Source organism: Nematolebias whitei, chromosome 7 (genome assembly GCF_014905685.2).
Source record: "Nematolebias whitei isolate Nwh7 chromosome 7, NemWhi1, whole genome shotgun sequence".
NCBI classification, from domain to species: Eukaryota; Metazoa; Chordata; class Actinopteri; order Cyprinodontiformes; family Rivulidae; genus Nematolebias; species Nematolebias whitei.
The window spans coordinates 33062032-33086190 of record NC_056504.1 but is presented as its reverse complement, the minus strand read 5'-3'; the positions used below and the strand labels follow the sequence as shown (position 1 = coordinate 33086190).

The 24159-nt window shown below is 37.1% G+C and overlaps 2 protein-coding genes across 2 annotated transcripts in view; both read left to right on the top strand.

Annotated features, from left to right (window-relative positions):
- iars1 (isoleucyl-tRNA synthetase 1) overlaps positions 1–24159 on the top strand; it is a 58401-nt gene that overhangs the window by 7552 nt on the left and 26690 nt on the right. Inside the window, exons 8-15 of the mRNA XM_037678782.1 lie at positions 3187–3274; positions 5522–5582; positions 6092–6187; positions 7241–7363; positions 15750–15841; positions 17206–17304; positions 20572–20698; positions 23030–23103. Of these exons, the coding sequence (XP_037534710.1) occupies positions 3187–3274; positions 5522–5582; positions 6092–6187; positions 7241–7363; positions 15750–15841; positions 17206–17304; positions 20572–20698; positions 23030–23103 (760 nt within the window). The remainder of the gene's footprint in view (positions 1–3186; positions 3275–5521; positions 5583–6091; positions 6188–7240; positions 7364–15749; positions 15842–17205; positions 17305–20571; positions 20699–23029; positions 23104–24159) is intronic.
- LOC119411839 (vimentin-like) lies at positions 8020–9311 on the top strand. Its single transcript, XM_037678783.1, has one exon. The coding sequence runs from the start codon at positions 8020–8022 to the stop codon at positions 9157–9159; it is 1140 nt and encodes a 379-aa protein (XP_037534711.1). The 3' UTR covers positions 9160–9311.

Sequence of the window (24159 nt, the reverse complement as noted above, 5' to 3'; positions counted from 1 at the left end):
CCTAGATTCCTGTAGCCTGGTGGTGGTGTAGCTGATACTGCAGGGGGCACTCTTGAAGCATGTTATGTCATCCAGACTGCACTGATTGTGCTGTGCTGCATGGGAGACTGCCTTAGAATACCAATGAATGTGGCTTCTTTTTTTTTGGGTCTCGGCACAGAATCGTTCCTCAGCTCCCTGCTTTTCTAGCTCCATCTTTATCCCAACATTTTTTCCTCCCATTTCCTCATTGCTCTTTTTTTTTTTTTTTTTATATCGCCCCAATTTTTGGCCTTCATTATGTTATTCATTTCTCAGTCCATCTCCTTTGCTCACTCGTTGTTGCTGAGGCTCGTCATCAGCGACAGGTCTGACCTGTGCAGTCATTTTTTACGCCACGGAGGGAAAGAAACATCTTGTATTGATTCTGCCCTGTCCACTCACTCTCTCTCTCTCTCTTTATTTGTCTCTGTCTCAGGCCGTTTGTTTCCTGACCTCTGCACAAACGTTGTGCCAGCTGTTTTCAGTATATCCTTGTTTTTGATTTTCCCCACGTCTCCCCATGGTTTTCCAAAATGTCTGCTGTTTTCTTTACTTTAGGTGGTAAACGTTGACTTTCTCCTCCTCAGATGCTGGTTGTAACTGCATCTTATCTCTCCATGTTAAAATGCAAGACTTTACTGTCAGGCTAAGCAGAGTTGAAACCTATTTGATGAGATGTTGTTTACTGTACAGAAAGTTGATGTGAAAACGCATTAATCACTCTGCAGGGGCTATTAGGATGAGAGACTTTAATAAATGACTGCCTCCACCTCCCCTTGAAAGGTTTCACAACTTATTAATGAGCAGAGTCATTATTTCTTGAATTGTATTATCAAATGTAAAATATACAAAACTGTTATAATAACATTAAATATATAATATTTAACAATAAATGAAACTATTTGGTTCTAAAACTAGGTAATAGAATTGGGTACCAGTAAATACAACCCAATTTATCTATCGTTATGTAACTTAATCAGAAAAATCTAGGAGTTATGTGGAAAAATTAAAGTATTCTCTCACTGCATCAATACGAAATAAAATGGCATTAGTTGCAGAAATGTTTTGGTAATCAAAGCTGAGATTCTAATGATTTGTTGTCCTGGAGCATCCATTTGTGTTTTAATACAATATCAAGAGGGAAAGATTATCCCAGAGACACAATAATTACTTTCCTGTCCATCTGGAAAGGGACATAAGGCTATTTCCAAACTATTTGGAGTCCATCATTCTGCAGTGAGAAAGATTATTGACAAGTGAAAACCACTGAAGACAGATGTCAATCTTCCCACGATTGAACATCCCAACAAGTTCACTTAAAGGTCAGCGCAGACTCAGAGAAGCTGCCTAAAGTTCAAGAACTCCCATCAGACCCTTACAGGTTGAAGTCCAAGACTGTTTTAGACTAACTGCAACACACCAAGGATTGTACTGAGTTGATGATCACTGGAAAACAATTAAAATCTGAATCAATTGTTGCAAATTCAGGCTTTACATGTTTTTCACCCAATTTTATTTATTTGCCCAATTTAAATGAAATTAAATATGGTTAAATTTACTGTTCATTTAGATTGTTTTAGTGCATTTGGCAAAGCAAGAGTGTATTTTCTCTAAGAAATAAAAAATCAAAACAAAACAGTTGGCTTGGTTGAAGACAATGTGTTCAACATAATGGTACTTCTTCCAGTTATCTAACTGTTAACAATGGTGTACCATAAGGCTCAGTCTTAGGTCCCACCCTCTTCACAATCTATATAGCTAATGTAGGTCAGACCATCCCTGATGCATCCTTACATTTCTATGCTGATGATACAGTTGTTTATTGTTGAGCTCAAACAGTTGCTAAGGTTTTCCAGCTTTTGCAATCCTCTTTTGACATTAACCAGTCAGATTTGTTCCATCTCAAACTTTTCCTAAACGCCGACAAAACCAAAGGAATGTTGTTCTGAAACAGGAACTCGGTCCCAGCAGTCCTTCCTTCGATTTTATCCTTGAATGGTGCTCCTATTGAGTTTGTTGATTCCTACAAATATTTGTGTATCTTGGTCGATTCGCAGCTCTCTTTAAAGCTTCACATGGAAAACTTGGTAAGGAAACTGAAAGCTAAATTGGGTTTCTTTTACAGAAATGGATCTTGTCTAACTCTGAATGCTAGGAAATGTCTTGTGACTGCGATTTTCCTTCCCTATGGTGACATTATTTACAAAAACGCTCCTACAAGCACCCTGCAGATGTTGGATGCTGTCTAATGGTGCGCTAAGATTTATAACTGCCTGTAACTATCATACCCAACATTGCACCCTGTATTCACTAATTAACTGGTCATCATTAACTTCACGTGGACTGGTACATTTTCATCTTAAAATCACTTCTTGGTCTGCTTCCTTCATACATCTCCTCCTACATGCCTCTGCGTGAGTGCAGCTACAGCGTGCGCTCTCAGGACATTATTATATGCAGTGTTCCCTCAGTGAGGACTGAACTTGGCAAAAGGGCCTTCTCCTACTCCGCTCCTGTTTCCTGGAATATCTTGCAAAAAGATCTGAAGCTCTCGACCTTGACCTCTATAAGTGGCTTCAAACATTTGTTAAGTTCATGGCAAAAACCAATGCAGACATGTTCCTGTTTTTTAGTTTTCTACATTGCTTGACAATCTAGCTGTTTTTGTTTTGTTTTTTAAATACTATTTTCTTTAATTTGTTCTTCTCAATTTATATTCTTTCTTTTATGGTTGTCTACTGTTGTCTTTGTTTATTGTTGCCATCACTCTTTGTTAAAATCAGGTCTCTTTTGTAAATGAGCTCAGTTGGACTAACCTGTATAAATAAAGGTTGAATGAATAAATGAAGTTTACAAAGATTCATCGTAACAAATCATAAAACATGCAGAACAGTGTATTTTAGGTAGATTAGCCCAGTGGAAAAGGTTACCCACATAGACGGAGCTGTTGTGGTGGAAAATTTGAGAGCTTTGCCTTGATGAATAGCTGTAAACTTTTAACAAAATGATGCACCTCTTGTGAAGAAGAATGGTGCAAACATTATGTACTATGTGATGCATTACTTTGTTGTTAGACATTTTTAATTGGGGATTGTTCTTTTTGTCAAACTGTAAGGCAAATGTTAAATTCAATAAATGGCAGTATTTATTTCCCTCCCTCTTTAGATCACTCTACAGGAAAGACCTACATAATGATGGAGGCCAGACTGGGAGCTCTTTTTAAGTCAGAGAGTGAATACACTATCTTGGACAAGTGAGTACAAAACACAACTTAACTTTTACAAGAAAAGCACAAATTATGAATAATGTCAATTTACATTACATTGTAGGCTTTTACAACAATTTTCTTTAAATTTGAGAATAGTACAATGATTTATTCAGCAACCACATAAATATTTTCAACTTTGGATAGAATTTTCTCTCCAATCATCATACACATCAGGACATGTGCAGTTCAGTACCTGTCATTTTTACTCCTTCACTGTTCAGTACCGGTAGTAAAATCTCAACACTGCTGTTGCGTTTTTTTTTTTTCCATTTTTAATTTGAGATTTCATCATTCATAGAAATGACCAATGGTAGCAGGTTATTTTCTTTTTACTGAGGGATTGGCATTCCAAACTTGAGTTTTACTCTTTCCACAAAGCGTTCTTTATTGACTTTTCCTCCAGACTTCAGAGACATAAATAATGTTGCAGCAGAAAGGAGATAATTCTCCCAGTTTCCCAGCTCGATGAAGCAGAGGGAAATGAATACAACACCGGAATAAATAATGGATGCAGAATGTGTTGAAATCTGAAAGAACACGTTTAGGTTTAACTTATTCTCACTCATCCCATTCAGGTTCTAGGACAAATTAACAGTGCCACGTTAGATGAAAGTGCTGAACTCTGGATAGAAAACCTTTCACAGGATCAAAGTTTTTGCACAAAGAAAAACATACATATCTGAGTTAGAACTGCTTAGTATCAGAACAGCATGCAGTGTGTGGTATCATATTGAGATTACCTCCTTTCTTTCACTTCTCTCTCTTGTTCCTGTCATCACATTGCTCACAAGCATCTTAGCTACTGAGTCGACTGTGGACGTCAAAGGTTTATTGCACTGGCCAACTAACTGTTATGAAGATGTTTAAGAATAGTATTAAGAATTAAGATATAAATAAGATAGAAATTAAGATAGAAATAACTATTAAGAATAGGCTGCACAGAAGTCTGTCAGAGTCAGCCTCCCCACCATCACAGACATCTACACCTCCAGATGCAGGAAGAGGGCTACCTGCATCATGAAGGACCTCACTCACCCAGCACACACACTTTTTGCCCCACTCCCCTCAGGAAGGAGGTTGAGAAGCATTAAGTGTAGAATCACTAGACTGAGGAACAGCTTCTACCCTGAGGCTGTTAGACTCATGAATCTCTAACCAGAATAATCACTGTGAAAAAATCACGACATGTTGCTGCTGATCTGTTTCATGTTGCTGCTGATCTGTTTCATGTTGATGTGTTCATGCGTGCACATCCGCTCACACAGACTCATGTTCATGTTTGTGCTGATGTTCAATGTTTTATGTTACGAGTGCTTATTGTATATTTAGTTGATGTTTTTCTTAGTTCATATCTTAGATGTTATTACTGTTTTTCTTATACATTTTATTGTTGGATGTAACTGGGACCCTGTGTACATAATTTCGCTCCACCACATGTACCACATGAGGTGCGAATGACAATAAAGAAACTCTGACGCTCTGACTCTGACTTAATGGACCAACATTTATTGCATTGCTTTCCAATTTTAATATTGAACTCACTGATACTGAATTTCTAAATTAAATCTATATGTGTACTGCACTAGTTTAAGTTATCTTTAAAAGAAACATCCCTTATTTAGTTACCAATGTGAAAATATTCCTTGTATTGAAATATTTGAAGATTCCAAGATAGATTTTGTCCCCAACAAGTAGAACAATCTTTATTGATGAAGATGCTGAAAGCAGAACCATATCTCCTTTTAAAATTGTTTTTTCTCATAAAGGTATTTTATCTTTGTAAGATGCAAGAAGTCATTGGGGTAAAGACAACAACAATAACAACAACAACAACAACAAATAAATCTTAAAGCCTGGGATTGTAAGATTTTTATGTTGTGCTACGATTAATTTTTACCATAAGATTTTTTTTTCTGGACTGCCTTATCTAATACTCGTATTTTGTACAATATTAGACCTCAATTTCTAAAATTGTCATTATAACAAGAATTACAAAATGAGTTAAATAAATATTTTAGTTTTTTTTTCTATTAAATGTAACATTTACTCTTTTTCCAAACCATTGTATTATTTAGTGTATGACTTGTGGAAATTGCTTAGCATTGCGGTTAAGTCCCCTTGTTTTAAGTGATTGCTTTATTTAGGCTCATATCTAAAAGTTGTTGGAAGTTTTGGATTGTATCTTCTGCAAATTTATACAACACTTGTTACAGGTCTTTAATCTGTTTCTAGGTTTCCTGGAAAGATCTTGAAAGGGAAAAAGTACAAACCTCTTTTTCAGTACTTTGCCAAGGTTGGTGGAATCTTTTATTTCTTTTGTTTTTTATTTTACATTTAGTTAATATAAAATCAAAGCATATATCACTCTCATTTTTTTGTCCTAAACCCACATTTGAAATCCTTCTTTATGGTTAAATCTTTATTTTAAAACAAACTCATGGGTTTTGAGACTACTTGGCCATGAAGCTTGAATGAGAGATGTTTTGTCATCTATATTCTGTTTGTCACTGTCTGTCTGTGTGTAGCAAAATTATTTACATCCATGGATGGACTATATTTACCTAGATAAATGTCCTATTCATACATAACATGACAGAAAAAGTAAAATAAAAATTAAATACCATTAATGGTAGCTATTATCCACACTTATCAAGTCTTTTTTTTTTTTAAGTTGGACTTTAGATCAGTAACATGCATCATTTGAACAGGGAAACCATGAAGCTAGCCTTTCAATTTGTCTGTAGTTATTCTGCTTCTTCACCCTCTGCCACACTTTATTTAATTCTTCTCCTTTGACTCAAGTGTGGGGAGAAAGGAGCTTTCCAGGTGGTGACAGATAACTATGTCAAGGAGGAAGAGGGCACAGGAGTGGTCCACCAGGCACCTTACTTTGGAGCTGTGAGTATCGCCTTAAAGCTTCTCCTTCTTTCTTTGCTCTATTTCTCACTACAGAGATTACTCGGCAGCGTTGTGTTCCACCTTGTTAAAGTATAGAAATGGATGGTAATGTGAAATGAACGGTGTCTTAACAGTAGCGTAGCCTTATAAATGGACAAAAAAAGTAAAAAAATTCTTCTTTTTTTGGCCTGCTTTTAAGACTTATTTTAAAAGGTTTTTTTATTAGTGTTATTAAACATTTGTATAAAATGTTGCAGTATGAACATATTAAGGCGATATAATCAGATGTTAGTTCCTGATACATGCAGATGTTAGTTCGTTACTAATAGCTTAGGCGCTTTGTTTAGGCCAGATGGATGCTCCTTTGACTGAAGCCTGTTGTGAGCACTTCCAGGTTTAGCTTTCTCCTCAGGATGTAGATGTTTAGTTTTCAGTCTCCAAACACTTTGGTTTCAATCACATATGTCTACATCTTGCTTAAATTAGCATCTAAATGCTTCTTTTGGTTTTCCGATTTTATGTTCATTGGTCAGATTCATATCGATTTGTTTGGTAGTAAAAGCTGAAATACGAATGCGTCTGCTCCAAGGATTTCACTGCAAGAGAAAAAGGGCTGCCAAACGACATTTTTCAAATTTTATTTTTGTTATGACTAGATGTGAAATGACCCTATGAGTCATCGATCTTGAATCCTGACAGGGTGTTTGAATACAAATTACATTTAGAGCTGGTCAGAGCTCATCTTTCATACATAGCTGCCACATACCAGTTGTGCTTGTTTCAATGCTGGAAAAAGTGTTGAACTCAACAAGGAATTTAATGTGCAGTCTTAACATGTCTTTAAACTGGTGAAGAGGTTTCCAGAGGGGAAACTCTAATTATGTAATTAAGTATATTAATAGCAATAAAGTCTAAAATAAACAATGTCAGTAACATAGTGTAATCTTAGTGTCTTATTTGCTCTAATAAGTATGTTAGAAATGCATGAATTAATATTAACAATAGAAAACTGGCCACAGCTGCTTTTAAATTGTATTAATTTTCTTTCTGCAGGATGATTACAGGGTGTGTTCCGAATATAACATCATCCAGAGAGATCAGGCTCCTGTTTGCCCTGTGGATGCTTCAGGCTGCTTCACTTCGGAGGTCACTGACTTTGCAGGACAGTATGTCAAAGTGAGTGACACTTCATACATTTACATGGAGATCAAGTTTACAAATGTTTCAGCCATTTTACTCTTAAAGCCGCAGGCAGACGTGATACTCGGGATAAACGGCTCAATAATATTGATAGCAGTTTTAAACGTGGCATTTCATTATCAACTTGTCTCACTCCAAGGATGTTTTTCATGCTTATTACATTGAAAAAAAAATTTCCTGTTACATATTTTTGATTTTGGGGGAATGCGCTGTCAAGGCATTTTGCCATTGTTTATCATAACACTGGATACCCTCTCACTGTCCATCACACACAACTTCATTAGCGTCCCGAGTTGATAATGAGTTAAAAATAGCAGTCATACATGATGTGACCACTATTTCATGTCCTGGTGGCAAGGCTAGGGAGTGGACTTGACCCTTCTGACCACTAACAGTACATTGCTAAGTAATAAAGAGCATGCAGCTACAGTTCTCTGACAGTCTGTCATAATCCACTTTTGAAATGTGTTAAAACGTCGCCTGAGTTTCAAGGCTGCCTGAGACATTCTTTACTGCCATATAAAAACACAAAGGGGATCCAAGAGAGCCAGTTCAACGTGGGCAGAGTGAGAACGCAACAGAGCAATTCCTTTGTCTGGAAACTAAAAAGCAAGCCCAGCATTTTAGCCAACATGAGAGCTTCATCATATACCCAGAAGAGCCTGCAAGTGAGCAGCTCCAGTGGCAGAGTCAGGGTTCAGAGTCCATCACCTTCTCGTTGCCGTGGATCCTCTTATGATAGCCGTGGGCGCTCCGGTAATCGTGGAACTGCCATCGAGTTGGGCACTGAGATACATCAACACCATGCCAACGAGAAAGAGGAGATGCAAGAACTCAATGTCAAGTTTGCAGGTTACATCTCAAAGGTCCAGGCACTTGAGCAGAGAAATGCCTCTCTTCAAGCTGAGCTGGAGGCGCTGCAAAACCGGTATAAAGGAAGCCCCGTAGGCATCGGCGATGAGTATGAGCTCAAGTTCAAAGAGGTGCGGGAGCTGATTGAGAGCCTGACTAATGAGAAGGGAGCAGCAGATATTGAACGAGGCTACATTGAAGAGGAGGTTGAAGTATGGAGACTGAAGCTGGAAGAGGAGATGGCGCTCAAAGAAGAAGCGGAGCTGATTCTAAAGGAGTTTCGTCAGGATGTTGACAATGCCACGCTTCAAAAAGCAGAGCTCGAAAAGCGCATAGAACAACTGGTGGCTGAGATAGAGTTTCTCAAGAAGCTGCATGATGAAGAGGTGGCTGACCTCATGAAGCAGATTGAGGACTCAAAGATTTCTGTCGAGATGGACGGTGATCGTCCTGACCTGGCTGCTTATCTGCGCAACATGCGTGCAGAGATAGAAGCTGTTGCTGCCCGCAACGTCCAGGAAGCTGAGAAGTGGTACAAGGGTAAGTTTGACACCCTGAAGGAGCATGCAGGCAAAAATGAAGAGCAGATGAAGACCATGAAAGAAGAAATCTCAACCTTCCATAACCAGGTGTCAGATCTACAGAACCAGATTGATTCTCTGAGGGCTCGCAATGCCGCCCTTGAGCACCAGTTGGATGAAATGGAAATCTCCCACTTGGATAAGGTGGGCGGTCTAGAGAGCATCATCGCTCAGCTGGAGGCCCAACTCTGTGACACCAAACTAGAGATGACCAAGTATCTTCAAGACTACCAGGAACTGCTGCACATTAAACTCAAGTTGGATGCAGAGATCGCAACCTACAGGAAGCTGCTGGAAGGAGAAGAACAGAGGCTTGGAATTACCAAAGAAGATAATTAAATGTTGAGGATGAGAGCTGTGGCATGTCCAGAAAGGTCATGAAGAAAACTGGCAGTGCATTGTGGAGCAGAGGAATCGCCTCATTCTTCTTAGAGACTCAAAATAATATCTGTCTATTCATTATTCATAGGGCTGGGTATTGTTGAACATGTTAAACAAGAGAGAAGAATTCTGATGAAATGACAAAATGAGGTTACAAGCACATTTTGTCTGGTGTGCTATCTCGCACCAGGATTCTAAACTAAGTGACAGAAATGTAAGATTTTGAAAATTTTACAACTGTTTTGTGCACTTCTGTTTGGGATTTTATGTGCAGATGAAGATCTTTTCAGTTCATATCCAACCCTCCTAATCCTTTATATATTAATCCCTTTGTGCATTTGTTTTTTTTGTTTTTTTTTTGCCATTACTGCTTTCCATTACCCTTGTGTACCTCTTACTGAAAAATTCCACATTATTTTCCGAATTCATATTCCGATTTTTTTCTTTATTGGCTCTCCCTGTCTCCTCTTAATTCTGTGTTTGGCAGCCCTCATTTCTCCTTGTTCAGTCATTTTTCTTTACACCTGCTCCTGCAGTACTCCAGCTAAATTTACCTTCCCTCTTTTCTTGCCAAGTCAGCCTCACTGTCATACCTCTGTCACTTTTCTGTATTACAGTTTCTCACTTTTGTCATCAAACCACCTCTTGTCTAAGTTTTAGCTCTTGCTGCCTCAACTTTAAAACTCTCAGCTCAGTGCAGATAAAGCACATCACCCCAGTTTTACTGCAATTGTTTCAGCAAAACACAACTCTTGATCACTAATGTAAACTTCTGTTACCTAATAAAGATTAAGTGAGTGCAAACAAAATGATGCAGTAATATTTTTTTTTCCTGTAACTTAAGACCAGTGTTTTTATCACTTTTTATGTTTATAATTAACTTTGTTCTTGTAACACTGACTCAGACTTTGTTGCCATGATCTCATGTTTGCCCAATATACAAGATATCTTCTAATTCTCAGTCAGTTGGATTGAAATAATTTGCTTATTCCACTGGGATGGAGGCAGATTTCACATGAAAATTATTATTCATAATTTAATTACAGTAGCTCATTTTGAGTTTTAACTTGTGTAATTTAAGAATAGAGGAATACATGTGTAAGGCAAAATAACAGATGTTTTAAATACTTTTTACGTAGATAAATAGCGACTGCTTTTTGGGGACATCTGGTCTGATGCGGAGAGATGGCATCCATCCTACTTTGGTGGAAGCTGCTCTTCTTTCTAGAAATTGGGCAGATTTTGTTTATCCTCCAAATGATTGACAACCCAGGGTCCAGTCCAGGAAGCAGAGTTGTAGTCTTCCACACCTCTCTGTTGCTTCTCCTCTGTTACCCACCCACACCCCCATTGAAACAGTGCCAGCTCAACCACGGCTCAAATTAAATAAACCATAAATCAGCTCTAAACATATAAATCATAAAAATCTTATTAAAATAAACACAGTTACCTTAACAGAACAAAATAATAAAATCACTGTGGATTTTTGAACATCAGATCTCTTTCCTCTAAATCCCTGTTAGTTAATGAACTGATAACCGATCATCATACTGATTTATTCTGTCTGACAAACCTGACTACAGCAGGAGGATTTTGTTAGTATAAATGAATCCACTTCTGCTTATTATTTAAATTTTCAAGTTCCTAGAACAACCAGTCGAGGTGGAGGAGTAGCTTCTAGTTTTCAGCCAGGATTATTGATTATTGCTAAACCAATTATTAGCTATTAGCTTTTGACTCGTTGTCCCTCAAGATTTCTCATCCAAAATTAAAATCAGAAAAGCCACTTGTACTTGTTGTTGTGTATCGTCCACCCTTATTCTCGGTTTTTATTTGTTAGTAAATTATTTAGACTGCTCAGAACCAGGTCATAATGTTGTTATAATCCCGTCTCAGAGATGGGATTATAATAACATTATGACCCGGTTCGGACTGGATCAGAAACCCAGGGTCAGTCTAAATAATTTACTAACATATATGAATTATCAGATTTTTTTTTGTCCAACTTATTATTGAATACTGATAAATTCATAACAATGGGGGATTTCAATATTCATGTAGATGTTGAAAGTGATAGCTTATGCATAGCCTTTAAATATTTGAGTCAATTGGTTTTACCCAAAATGTCCACTCATCTACTCACATTTCTCATCACACTCGTTCTGGTTCAGACATATGGCATAGAGAGTAAGTTCTTAGTAACACATCCTCAAAATCCTGTTCTGTCTGACCATTTTTTAATAACATTTGAGTTTGCATTAACTGATTACACAGCCACTGAGAGTAAATTTCATTATAGCATGTGTTTATCAGAGAATGCTGTAACTAATTTTAAAAAATCTCTTCCATTGTTGTTTTCCTGTGACTTAGATAATCTTGTTGATAATTTTGCAACTTTAATGCAAACGACTTGATAAAATTGCGCAGTTGAAAAAGAAAGTGTCAGTCAGAGGAAGTGGGCTCCTTGGTTCAGTTCTGGGTTACATACTTTTAAAACAGGCATCTAGAAAGCTGGAAAGAAAATGGCATTCTACTAACACGGAAGAATGTAATTTAACTTGGAGAGATAGCCTGCTAACATGTAGGAGAGCCCTCCATAAAGCTTGAACTCTAAATTATTTATCTTTAATAGATGATAATAAATATATTCCCAGGTTTCGGTTCAGTACTTTAGCTAGACTAATGAAAAATCTTATCTCTGTTGAACCATGTATCCCTACAGCTTTAAGCAGTGATGACTTCGTGAAATTCTTTATTAATAAAACTATTTAAATTAGAGAGAGAAAAAATCACACTGTCCTTCCTGCTATTGCCTCTGATTCCCTGCCCGATGTGGCAACTTCAGAAATGTCGCTAGAACCTGATTTATGTTTGAACTGTTTTTGTCCTGTTGAGCTCTCTGAATTATCAAAAATAATAGCTTCATCCAAATCATCTACATGTCTGCTAGATTCCATCTCAACCAGACTGTATAAAGAGGTATGTCCCATAATTAATATCCACATTTAGGATCTGCTTAATTTATTTCTAATGAATGGTTATGTACTACAGTGCTATAAGGTTGCTGTAATTAAACCTTTACTTAAGAAGTCTTATCTTGATTCAGGAATTCTGGCCAATTATAGACTTATATCTAATCTAACATTCACCTCAACATTTTTTTGAGAAAATAGTTGCAAGTCAATTGTGTGAACATCTGAACAGAAATAATTTATTTGAGGAGTTTCAGTCAGGGTTTAGAGCTCATCATAGCACAGAGACAGCACTGGTGAAAGTTACTGATATTCTCATGGCCTCAGATAATGGACTTATGTCTATACCGGTCCTGTTAGACCTCATTGCTGCATTTGGTACAGTTGATGACAATCTATTACAGAGCATCATGCAATATGATATTGGGATTACAGGAACAACTCTAAAATGGTTTAAATCATATCTATTTGATGTATTTCTTTTTGTAAATATGAATGAATCTTCATACACAAAAGTTAGTCATGGAGTTCCTCAGGGTTCAGTGCTTGGACCGGTACTCTACCTTGTATATGCTTCCATTAGGTAATGTGATTAAACAGCATGAGGTACATTTTCATTGTTATGCTGATGATACACAGCTATGTTTGTCCATGAAACCCAATGAATCCAGTCCATTACTTAGACTACCAGCATGTCTTAAAGACATAAAAACCTGGATGACCCTTAATTTTCTGCTTTTAAACTCAGACAAGACAGAGGTTGTGGTTTTTGGACCTGAGCATCTTAGGAATTCACTTTGCAGCCTTTCACTTCCACTGGGTGGCATTAATTTGGCCTCCAGTTCTGATGTAAAAAACTTGGTGGTATTTTTGATCAGGATATGTCTTTAAACCCCTGCATTAAAAAAGTTCAGATCACTGCTTTCCTCCACCTATGTAATATATCTAAGATAAGAAACGTCTTGTCCAAAAATGATGTAGAAAAACTGGTCCATGCATTTATCACATCTAGGTTGGGCTATTGCAATGGTTTATTATTTGGATGTCCAAAAATATTTTAAAAAAAGTCTTCAGTTGATCCAGAATGCTGCTGCCAGAGTTTTAATGAGAGTTGATAGGAGAAATCATATTTCTCCAGTTCTAGCTTCTCTCCATTGGCTCCCTGTCAAATTCAGAATAGAATTCAAAATCTTACTTCTACCCTACAAAACACTCAACAACCTGGCTCAGAATTCACCAAGCATTGGATTGTTCACCCACTAATGGAAAACTGAGGTGGCATTAGACCGTTGTGAGGCAGGTTAGTTTTACTCCACTGATGAAGTGTTTTGATCTTATATTACAGACTCCATTGTTCCATATTTTCCTAACTGAGCACATCACTCTCAGACTGCAGGTTTACTTGTAGTTCCTAAAGTTTCCAAAAGTAGAATGTGAGGCAGAGCTTTTAGTTATCAGGCTCCTCTATTATGGAACCAACTTTTAGTTTCTGTCTGTGAGTCTGACACATTGTCTACTTTTAAGATTAGGCTTAAGTCTTTCCTTTTTGATAAATCCTATAGTTCGGGTCAGCTTGGTTTTCCTGAGCTATCCCTTAGTTATGCTGCTATAGGCTTAGACTGCTGGAGGACAAATTGACCACATTTCCTCACTCAGCTGGTGTTTTTACTTGCTCGTGTTTTTTGCCTTTCTTCCAATAGAAAGTACACATGGACCTGTTTATCTTTGTTTGTTTCTCCTTCCTGTCCTCTCGAACCCCAGCCGGTCGAAGCAGATGACCGCTCGTCCTGAGCCTGGTTCTGCTAAAGGTTTCTTCCTGTTAAAAGGGAGTATTTCCTTTTCACTGCTGCTTCATGCTTGTTCAGGATGGGAAACTTTGATGAAGTGAAGATTTAACACAATCTGCTGACTTTCTTATACAAGTTAATTCTTACTACCGTAACTGACTTCTTTAATGTGCATGAATTTTTAATGTACACGAAAGGGAGTGGTGGCGCAGAGGTTGGAGAAAGTGAGCCTGTGATCAGAAGATCACTGGTTCATCTCCTAGTACCGACAACATCAAAATGTGGGTGGGATAGGTGAAGCACCCACACCTGCCTCCATTCTCATATGCCACACTCTTGGCCCTTGTGCAAGACTCTTAACCCCCACCATCTACTCCCCCAGGTGCCCTAAATAGTAGCTCTCTGCTCCACACAGAGGGCTGTGGTAGCTCGATGGTCTGTGGTTGGCTCAGGAAGGGCATCGGGCGTAAAAAAAATAATAAAAAATTGCCAAGTCTTCGTGCAATTTAGTTCGCTGTGGCGACCCCTGAAGAAGGGAGCAGCCGAAAAAAGGAAGAAAAAAAAAGACTTTTTTAATGTACATGAATGGTTTTTGTTCACTGCCCTGAGATGACTTCTGTTGTGACTTGACACCATATAAATAAACTGAATTGAACTGAATTGAAATAAAGTCTTTACAAAGAGATTAAGCTCAAGATAGTTCTGCTAAGCACTTTGAGTACTCGTATTTATGAGCTTCTCATAAACTCAGTTCAAGGAAAATTAATGGCTTGTGATGACTCAGTTGGCTGATTGCATAAAACATTACCATAAACTGTGAGCTGCACAAGAAAACATGTCGTTCCTTTCTTTGGTGATATTTATCATTGCTGTTTATGCAGGCTGTGACCTTGGGTGCAATAAGTGTCAATTTTTTAAAAGGTTGCATAATGCTTGATCAAGCATTTACAGGCTTCTCTTTTTCTAACAGCTTATTTCAGTTGTATAAAGGGTTAATGATGACTAGGAGAAAAAAAACTCCCCAAAAGATCGAATGCATTTTTAACTCATTACCTGTTTTTGTTAAAATTATTCTAAAATAAAATGTCTACATTGGTGAAGTACATATGACATTTTATGTAAAAAAAAAAGAAAGAAAAGTGTACTCGTATCTATATGGTTACTTGTACATTGCTTACTATATACTATGCATTTACTATGCAAGCACTGCCTTACAAAACTTTCACTGCCTAAGAGTCCATAATCTAAAGCAGATAAAAATACAGTATAATGAAATGCAATAGTGTGATAATTGTTTCTGTTCAGTATCCTGAGATGACTTCTGTTGCGTCTTGGCACTATATAAATAATCAATCAACCTTTATTTAGACAGGTAAATCCCATTGAGCCTCGAGGACTCATTTACAAGAGAGACCTGATAGAAATAGAAATAAAATAGAAATAAACTGAACTGAATTGAAAATTAATTGCGGCAGATCAGTGTGAATGTTAAAAAATATTGTTTGGTTTAGTTTCTGTTTTTCTTCTCATAATATCACAGTTGTTTCATTATTAACAAAAAGTTTGATAAAGTTCATGTTTTTAATATTTAAACCAAAACAAGTATGAAAATATAATTGTTTAATAGGTCTTACACCTAAAGCAGCAAAAGCTAATATAAAAGCATTTTGCTGACTCTTGGCTGTTTCACCTTCCAGCAATAATGTGCAGTGGTATTCAATGGATCTTTTAGAGCTATTTTGCCATTGAAGATTTTATTTATCAATAAATCTTCCATTTTCTGTTTCAGGACGCCGACAAGAACATTATTAAGCTGCTGAAGGAAAAGGGACGCCTGGTCAATGTCAGCACTTTCAAACACAACTATCCCTTCTGCTGGAGGTGAGACGCATACAGAATCCACTTTAAACATTAAACTATGTTTGTATCCTTCCTTCCTCTGACTCACTTAAACCAACAGTTTTATTTTGAGACTTTCTCTGCAGGGTTGATTAATCCACCCAACTGGAAAAGAAGGTTAGAGGTTACAGATGTTGGTCTGATAAGATTGTAAATAACTCCTCTTTAAATGCCAACTGTACTATTTTGTTGGACACCATTAAGGTCTGGGTTTTGCACAGTGGTTGGGGCTTGGATTTTGATGGGCTCTTGATTAACAAAGCCAATGTCAAACTGGTAACTGACCTGTTGGCTCAAGGTGCTACATCACGTTAAAACCATCAGGCACATGCAGAAACACAAAAACTTTAATTATGATTTGGCTAAATGAGACTTTATCATAGAACAGCTGCAGTTTAATCTGAGTGAGATTAACTGACTTCAATACAAAGATGTACTCACATAGCCACTGGGAAAAATAATTGAAATTATAATTTTTTTTTAAGCAGCCACATTTTCTGCTTTTACATTTTTATGTACATGTTCCAACAGTGCTAAATGATCTGCCCTTGTCCATGAATGTCTTGTTCCAGTCGCCCGTTTCTCATCAGAATGCCCAACATTTGATGCAAACCTTGCTGATTCAGGCCATGTCCAAGCTAGCAAGTCATGATTTCCATATATCTTTCCTATTATAAACAAAGTTTGCTCAGAGGTTGGCTGCACCAAGGTTTGAACCCCTGATCTTTCATTCCAAAGTCATGCAAAGTCGTTCCATTGTCATACTACTATGGTACTACTGCACCAACCACCCACCAACAAACCGATGCTGTCTGACCAACTGGACATTGTGTTAATCAAAAGGCTAAAGAGTAAGGCAGTGGTGATAGTGTGGCAATTCCATGCGACTGCAACATCAAGAAGAAGGAACACGAAGCTTGAGAAATACCAAGGGACTGAAAGAGGAAATGGTGAAGTGGTGGCAAGTCAAGGCCTCACTGGTGCCAGTGGTCATCAGAGCCCTTAGGGCTGTGACCTCCAAACTGGGGCATTTACTATAGCAGATCCCAGAGCCATCATCAGAGATCATCTCTGTCCAGAAGCATGCAGTCCTAGAAACCACTAAGATGCTGTGCAGAACCCTCAAACTACCAGATCTCTGCTAGAAAACAAGAGATTGAAGTGAAAAGTGTCACCTAGCCATACATTTGATAGGATTTCTCCCACTTACTGTATGTTATTATTTGTAACCTAAGTTCTTGCTAAGAAGTAAAACATAGATTATTTGCTCTATCAGATTCAGTTTGTTGTAGCATTTTATTTGTATTATTATTATTGTCTTTGTAATGAGTTATTGTGTTTTTCAGGTCTGACACACCCCTGATCTATAAAGCTGTTCCCAGTTGGTTTGTACAAGTCGAACACATAGTGGACAAACTTCTGGAGTGCAATGGGAAATGCTACTGGTAAGTGACTTCCCAAACCAAGTGATGAGTAGCTTGTGATTAAGTGAATAAAATGACAAATATGACCATTTTACTGTACAAGTGGTCTTAAATGCTTTGATTGAGACCAGAACATAGGTGCAGTCCCAAAACAGTTACAGCTGCTGCTCTGCACTATGTTCAGTTTTTGGCCTGTTGATGGAGGACGTCCATCTTTTGGTGGAGAAACTTTGAATGTGTAGACTGGTGATGAATTCTAACAAAGGTTTTGAAACTGATTTTTATAATATGAGACTGGTATTCCTCATCTAACGATTTCATTATGGTTTACTTTTTTTTTATTTTCACTTAAAGAAATGAGTACAATTGTAATTTTAACAAAGAATATGTATTCGTATGACGGCTTTGCTAAGTGGTATGGTGCTCTCAGTGCTCTTTTCTGAGCAACAGTAGCTGGCTCTGGTAATGGGGCTGTCAAACCAAGATGTATGAGTAGCTTCAAGGAAGGTGAAGATGCTAGGACACACATGTACAATGTCTGAGACAAACACACACACACACCACTTTAAGGTATACAGTCCTTATCTAAAGGGTATTGGTGCTGCGTCCACTGAGCCGCAAGATTGTGAGGTAACTCCAGCTGAAGAACATGCATTTCAACCAGAATGGCCTTTGTGCAGTATGTCCTCTGTGATTTTAGTAAAATGGACAGAATGTTTGAGATGATTAAAGAAAATTAAAATTTTGACAGTCCTGCTTTGGATTGTTGCAGTTACTTAGCACTGATAGGACATCCACTGTAGGAGAAATTCACCTAGCGCTCTGTTTTAGTCCTCTGTTTTTGTAATTTTCTCATCCTCCTAATTAGTCCTCTTTACTGAACATAACCCCTGTTTTTGTACATTTTACAATTGAATCCCACTGACTGTGGTTTATAATTGGAGTCTATATCTTGGATAACTCCTCTGTGTTTTGAGCACAAAACTGCAAGCTTTAAATTCTTCATTTAGCAAGGACTGAGAGAAGGAGGGTAAAAGATGGAGACTTGATGGTGAGCTGCAGCAGTAGCAGGGAAAAAAAAATCATTAAATTGATATATTAGGGGCCTAAATAGAAATGCCTCCTACAAATGGGAATTGATGAACTCTTTGCTTAGCGTGTGGATCCTGGTGCGATTTATACTCTCCCTGCACTGTTCTCCTGAGCAGCAAGAGGAAGGGACAGGAAAAATAAGAGGAAGAGAAGATTGGTAGATTACAGCAAAGGAATAAGTTGAAGTAAATGGGTAAAGGAGAAAGGAGATAAGAGTGTAAACACAAAAGGAAGATGCCTTGGAGGGACTATTCACCTTGTGAGATAAGTTTCATAAAGTTGCCATCTTATTTTTTTCCAGGATATTTATCACCTACTGGCAAAAGGTGAAAGGCATACGTTTTACTCATGCATTTGTGTACGTGCGTGTGTGTTTCTGTTAGCAAAATATATCATGAACCACTAGATAGATTTGATTGAAACTCTACAAGTTATTGTTGAATGTACATCTACAACTGAATAACGTTTGGAGTCAACCTACTTTAGGATTAGCCAACACAAATATATTTTGTAATGGAAATATTTTCAAGTTATTCAATGTCACACAAGAGCGGGAGAAAACTAAGCCAGTGACACAGATTGATTTGAGGAGAAGATGATAGATACATTTAATGGGACAAGTTGACACTTGAATGAGATTTTTCACCTCTCCTAGAAATCTTTGAGCATGGGCCTTAAATAACACATTCTCTCGTTGCCATGTATAAAATTATTAAGACAAAAGTTTTTTTTTTTTTAAGTAGATTCACCACTGATTTGTCTTTAAGCTAGCAGCAAAGGCAGTCACAGAACTGAGTTGGCAAGTTGGTGTGATGTGATGGTACAAGCACGTTTCTTCTAACCAAGGTTACTACAGCACCATCAAAAGCAGAAGATGTAACATTCCATCTTTTTCTAATGTTGTTAATTAAAGCTACAAAATTCTGTTTTACGAGTGCAGCCATGATTAGGTCTGTCATGATAACAAATTTTTCTGGGCGATTAATTGTTTCAGAAATTATTGCGATAAACGATAATGTTGTTTGAAATTTGACAATATTTAATAATTATTGTCAAATTTAAAAGGAAATGTTTGATAATTTGTTTTGCATGCATTAACTTTTTTCAACCACCGGATGGCAGTATAAGGCTGAACTGAAAGATGGATAGTGAGGGAGCAACAGCATGTCTCTAAGAAAAATGGGAGGGAGGCCCCTTGATGTGTCATGGGCTGTCTCTCTTTGGTTCTCAAAATTGTGTGCGCTCTGTGTGGATTGAGCTCTTTCACATAGCATTTTTCACACAAAGCTTTTAATAAAAAACAAAAAAACAGTAAACTAGTTCTCAGCTTCATTTTGCAGAGAAAAAAGTTTTACACGAAGGCACGGGTTTCAACCGTGAATTTCGGAGCTTTGACAAGACAGAGGTTTTTTTCCCAGAGGTTGGTCTCTTAGCTTAGCTCCTAGCTTATCTTCTCAGCTTTGTAGTAGAAGGAGAGAGACGATAAAACGATAAAGCCGATAAATGAAAATGAGGTCGGCGATTTTCATTTATCATACAATTAATTGATTTATCGTTTATTGCGACAGTATTTTTGGAACCAGTCTGAGCATTAAGGAAGTGTGGCTTGAGATCGTACCTACTGTCCTCACACAGTCATGGTGTCACATGATTCTTCCTTTTAAGCATGACATAACTATAATTAAACCTATTAAAAATTGTTCTGACTTCAATTTCTGGGTTCCTGTCATCATCTAGATTTTTGATTTTAAGCACACAGGGTTGCACAACCTGGCGATTTCAGTTAGTTAATGTGTGAATGAACTCTTCAGTATCCAGAGCTGCTCTCCTGTATCCCTAAGCAGTATTGCATTTCAACTAGGTTGTTTCTTGGCCACATAAATACACCGTTTGTTTTCATTTTCAAAGTTTGTAGATGTTTGTCTTGGTGTTAGGATTTTAGTTTTTGTATTTGTTTCTGTAAAGTGCCCTGAGACAACTTTGTTGTGAATTGGCGCTATATAAATAAACTGGATTGAACTGAATTATTAGTGATGCTTTCCATTTAAAAGGTGAATGTTATAAGAAGGCTTAACACAAGCAAAAACAATATTTCTGTTCTCGTGCCAGGCAAGAGTTCACTACTTCTTGAACTGGTTGTGCTTCATTGTTTTTTGGTAGATGTATTTAAATATATCTTGAGGTCTCTTTCTGCAGGGTTCCAGAGTTTGTGCGGGAGAAGCGTTTTGGAAACTGGCTAAGAGATGCACGGGACTGGGCGATTTCAAGAAATCGATACTGGGGCACACCGATACCTCTTTGGGTCAGCGACGACTTTGAGGAGGTCTGGAAAACCATTGTTGCTGCTGTTCATTGCTACTCCGTAATAATCACACGTTTTGTTTGTACAAGGACCAAATGCCAAGATTTGTTTTATTTGTCATGTCTGCAACACTCAGCGCAAGAGAGGACATCGTTGAAAAGTTGAACCCTGCTGTTCTCATTTTTATTAATCATCAAAATGGTTGTTGTGGGAAAATACTTTCTTTTTTTTTAACAATCTGCTGCATAAGTGCAAAAATATTTTGTTTTATACATTTGCAGTGTGATCATTTATCTTGCTGACCCCGTTTTGACACTCATAGTTTAGCATATCTCACCCATTTTTCTGTGTAAGAGAGATTTTCTGGCATTGCAGAGTTAGGTGACCACGATGTCAAAGCAAAGCGTGTAGTGTGACTGTTCCGTCAGAGTCAGCTCCCTTCTGGCACCATTATAGAGTGCCTCCATAAGCTCAGCACATGAATGATTCATTAACGTAAACAGCAAATTAACACGATTCAAAATGTCTGGTTTCACTTCAGTTAAGGCAACTTCAAAGGCGTTCATGACAAACTGTTGTTGAGGTTCAACAACGAAAATAGGAAAATTGGGAAAGCAAGATGGGCTTTTGCAAACCACGCCAAACTGTAAATGTTCGTTTCATGATAAATAACTGTTGCCAAACTGGGCTGACTGTGTGAAGTAGACTGAACTGAATAGAGATGTCAGAATTGGGTTATTTGAGCATTTGAAAAATGAAGCGTTGGTCCCCTGGCTGAAAGAAGGACAGCAAACGACCTGCTTGCTGGAAATAGCATTGTGAGTGTTTCCAGAGCACTTGCACTCCTTGGTGTCTCCTTCACACACCCGTCAGTAGTAACCTGTCTAAAGCTGTAACCATCTGCGTGTCTGTTTCTTTGAGTGTGATTGTACGATTCCTTCTGTCTTGTTTGCTCAGTTTCCCCTCTGTGCTTTCTGCTTCATTTTATTTTTATTTTTTTTTACTGTTTCTCCTTTCTTGTGGTGGTACACCAGGCTGTATCTGGGCCACTTTACCTGGTTGCTCTAGTAAAACTAGAGCAGAGCCTACAGGTTATCTCTCTGAGGAGACCATATAACACACTTTATCATACTTTGTAAAGTGAAGTTAATCAAGTGTGTGAAAGAAGGCCTCCTTTTAACTTCTGTTTCTAATGTAAACATCTAAATGTAATAAGCAGTTCTATTACTATGAATTTATAATATTATATAATTATTCTGGGTTAAATAAAAAGTGGGGGAGCCTTTAATGACTTCACGCTTTATTCATCTAGCAGGTTTATACTGCTGGGTGCAAATTTTGTACCTATAAATAAAAAATATTAGTGCAACTGATCTCTTCTGAAAGACAAAAACTGTTGATCGTTGCTGAACTGTTTCATTAGAATTAGGGATGCACAATATTGGGTTTTTGGCCTATATCCGATATACCGATATGTTAAAGCTTATTTGGCCGATAATCGATACCAATACCGATTTTATTTTTTTCCTAGACCTATGTACAGAGACTACATAGCTTTCTCTGCTGTGAAATTAAAATACTACATTATTCTGCATGGTCTTTGTCAGTTTGACCTGCTACCAAATGCAGATGCCAAAAAAGGGGCTGAAAATGATGCAACACTTCAACTTGGATTATGTTTAATGTCAAATTTATTCATGACATTTACTCTCTCCAACACAATAACAACACTCGAACTGTGCAAATTTGTAAATTTTCACAAATCTAAACTCAACAGTGCGTGCGACGTTATAACGTGCTGGCGCTGCAGGCATCCTTGTCACTGGGTTGTCATACAAAAACAGCACCTTATATATAACTGTATACATATATATACACACACACAACACAACACACACACACACACATATATATATATAGCTAGATAGATAATATATATATATATATTGTGTATATATATATATATATATATATATTGTGTGTGTGTATATATATATATATATATATAGATAGATAGATGGATAGATTATATAGATTATATATAGATAGATAGATAGATAGATAGATATATTTATATAGATTATATATATAAACAGCGCCTTTTATATCTGTGAGTTATTTTGATGGAATAGCCGATGCCCGATATTTAACTTTATCACTAATACTGGCCGATACTGAAACCATTCCGATAATATCGTGCATCCCTAATTAGAATGAAACGAATAGTAATATGTTGGAAAACACATGAAATTATGTACGAAGTATAAATACATTTTTAAGAATTGACTCTTTAATAACTATGTATATTTCTCAGCTTTATCAGTGTGTATTATGCTTGTGTGCATTCTTCAGGTCGTTTGTATCGGGTCCATGGCTGAGCTGGAGGAACTAACTGGAGTGAAAGTTACAGATCTGCATCGGGAAAAGTGAGTCGTGGAATAAATAATTGTTTCCACGTATTGGTTTTATACCAGTGGGATTCCCTGAGATTCACAACCTATATGTGCTCTGGAGTCCAGGCCTCTTATTATATTTTGGTTGTGATGTCGGTTGTGATGTCTCTGCTTGTGATTTTGTGAGAACATCACATTCATTTTTAATTTGCAATGGTCTCTTTTAATCTACATGGTCTGCTATGGCACACATATCTCATTTTGTCCTTCCTTTGTCCTCTACTGGTACTTTTAAGCACTTCCACAGGCCTGGCCATTGATGGGTGTAGAAGAGGTTGTTGTCATTTACTGCTTTTTTAATGGGGCTAAATATATTTATTTATATATTATATATTTGATAATGTCAATAGAAAAATCAAAGCAAATATGTTCTTGTTTTTAGTATTTTACCTTATTTTACAGCACCCTGATTTATTGTTTTATGCACTACTTTTATTTTTTAAGTGCATTTTTACTGTAGTTTATTGTTATTATTGTTATTGTTGTCTGTACTTTTGTGTTTTCTGTCTGGAATAGGTCCCTCTTGTAAAAAAAAAAGTCCTCGTGGCTCAAAGAGACTAGCCTGTATAAATAAAGGTTGAATGAATTATAATTATAATAGGCTACAAAATATAGTCAGTGAAAATATTTTGACTACTTTTAAAGTAAACAAGTAAAAACAAACATAAAAAGTAACTTATTGGTTGATCAATAGTTCAGTCTGTCAAACGTTTGAAACTATATTTGAAATAAGTGTTAAAGGAGACTATTGTGTAAAAAAAATAAAATTAATAAAAAGAATAAGCACTTTGCATAATGAAATGTTTAAAGCTGGACTCTTTGTAAACCTTTCTGTGTTTTAAGTGATTTTCTAATTGCCTAACATGCAATTTAATGACTGAGTCTGCAGTTAGTGCAAAGTGTATTTCATAATAACTCATTGAAGTTACATAAGAAGCTGAGGATTTATGTTTCTTCTAAAGTGAGGCTTAATTGTGTTTTAATGACATTCTCCCTACTATACCCATAAGGGGTCTCCCTGTGATCAAG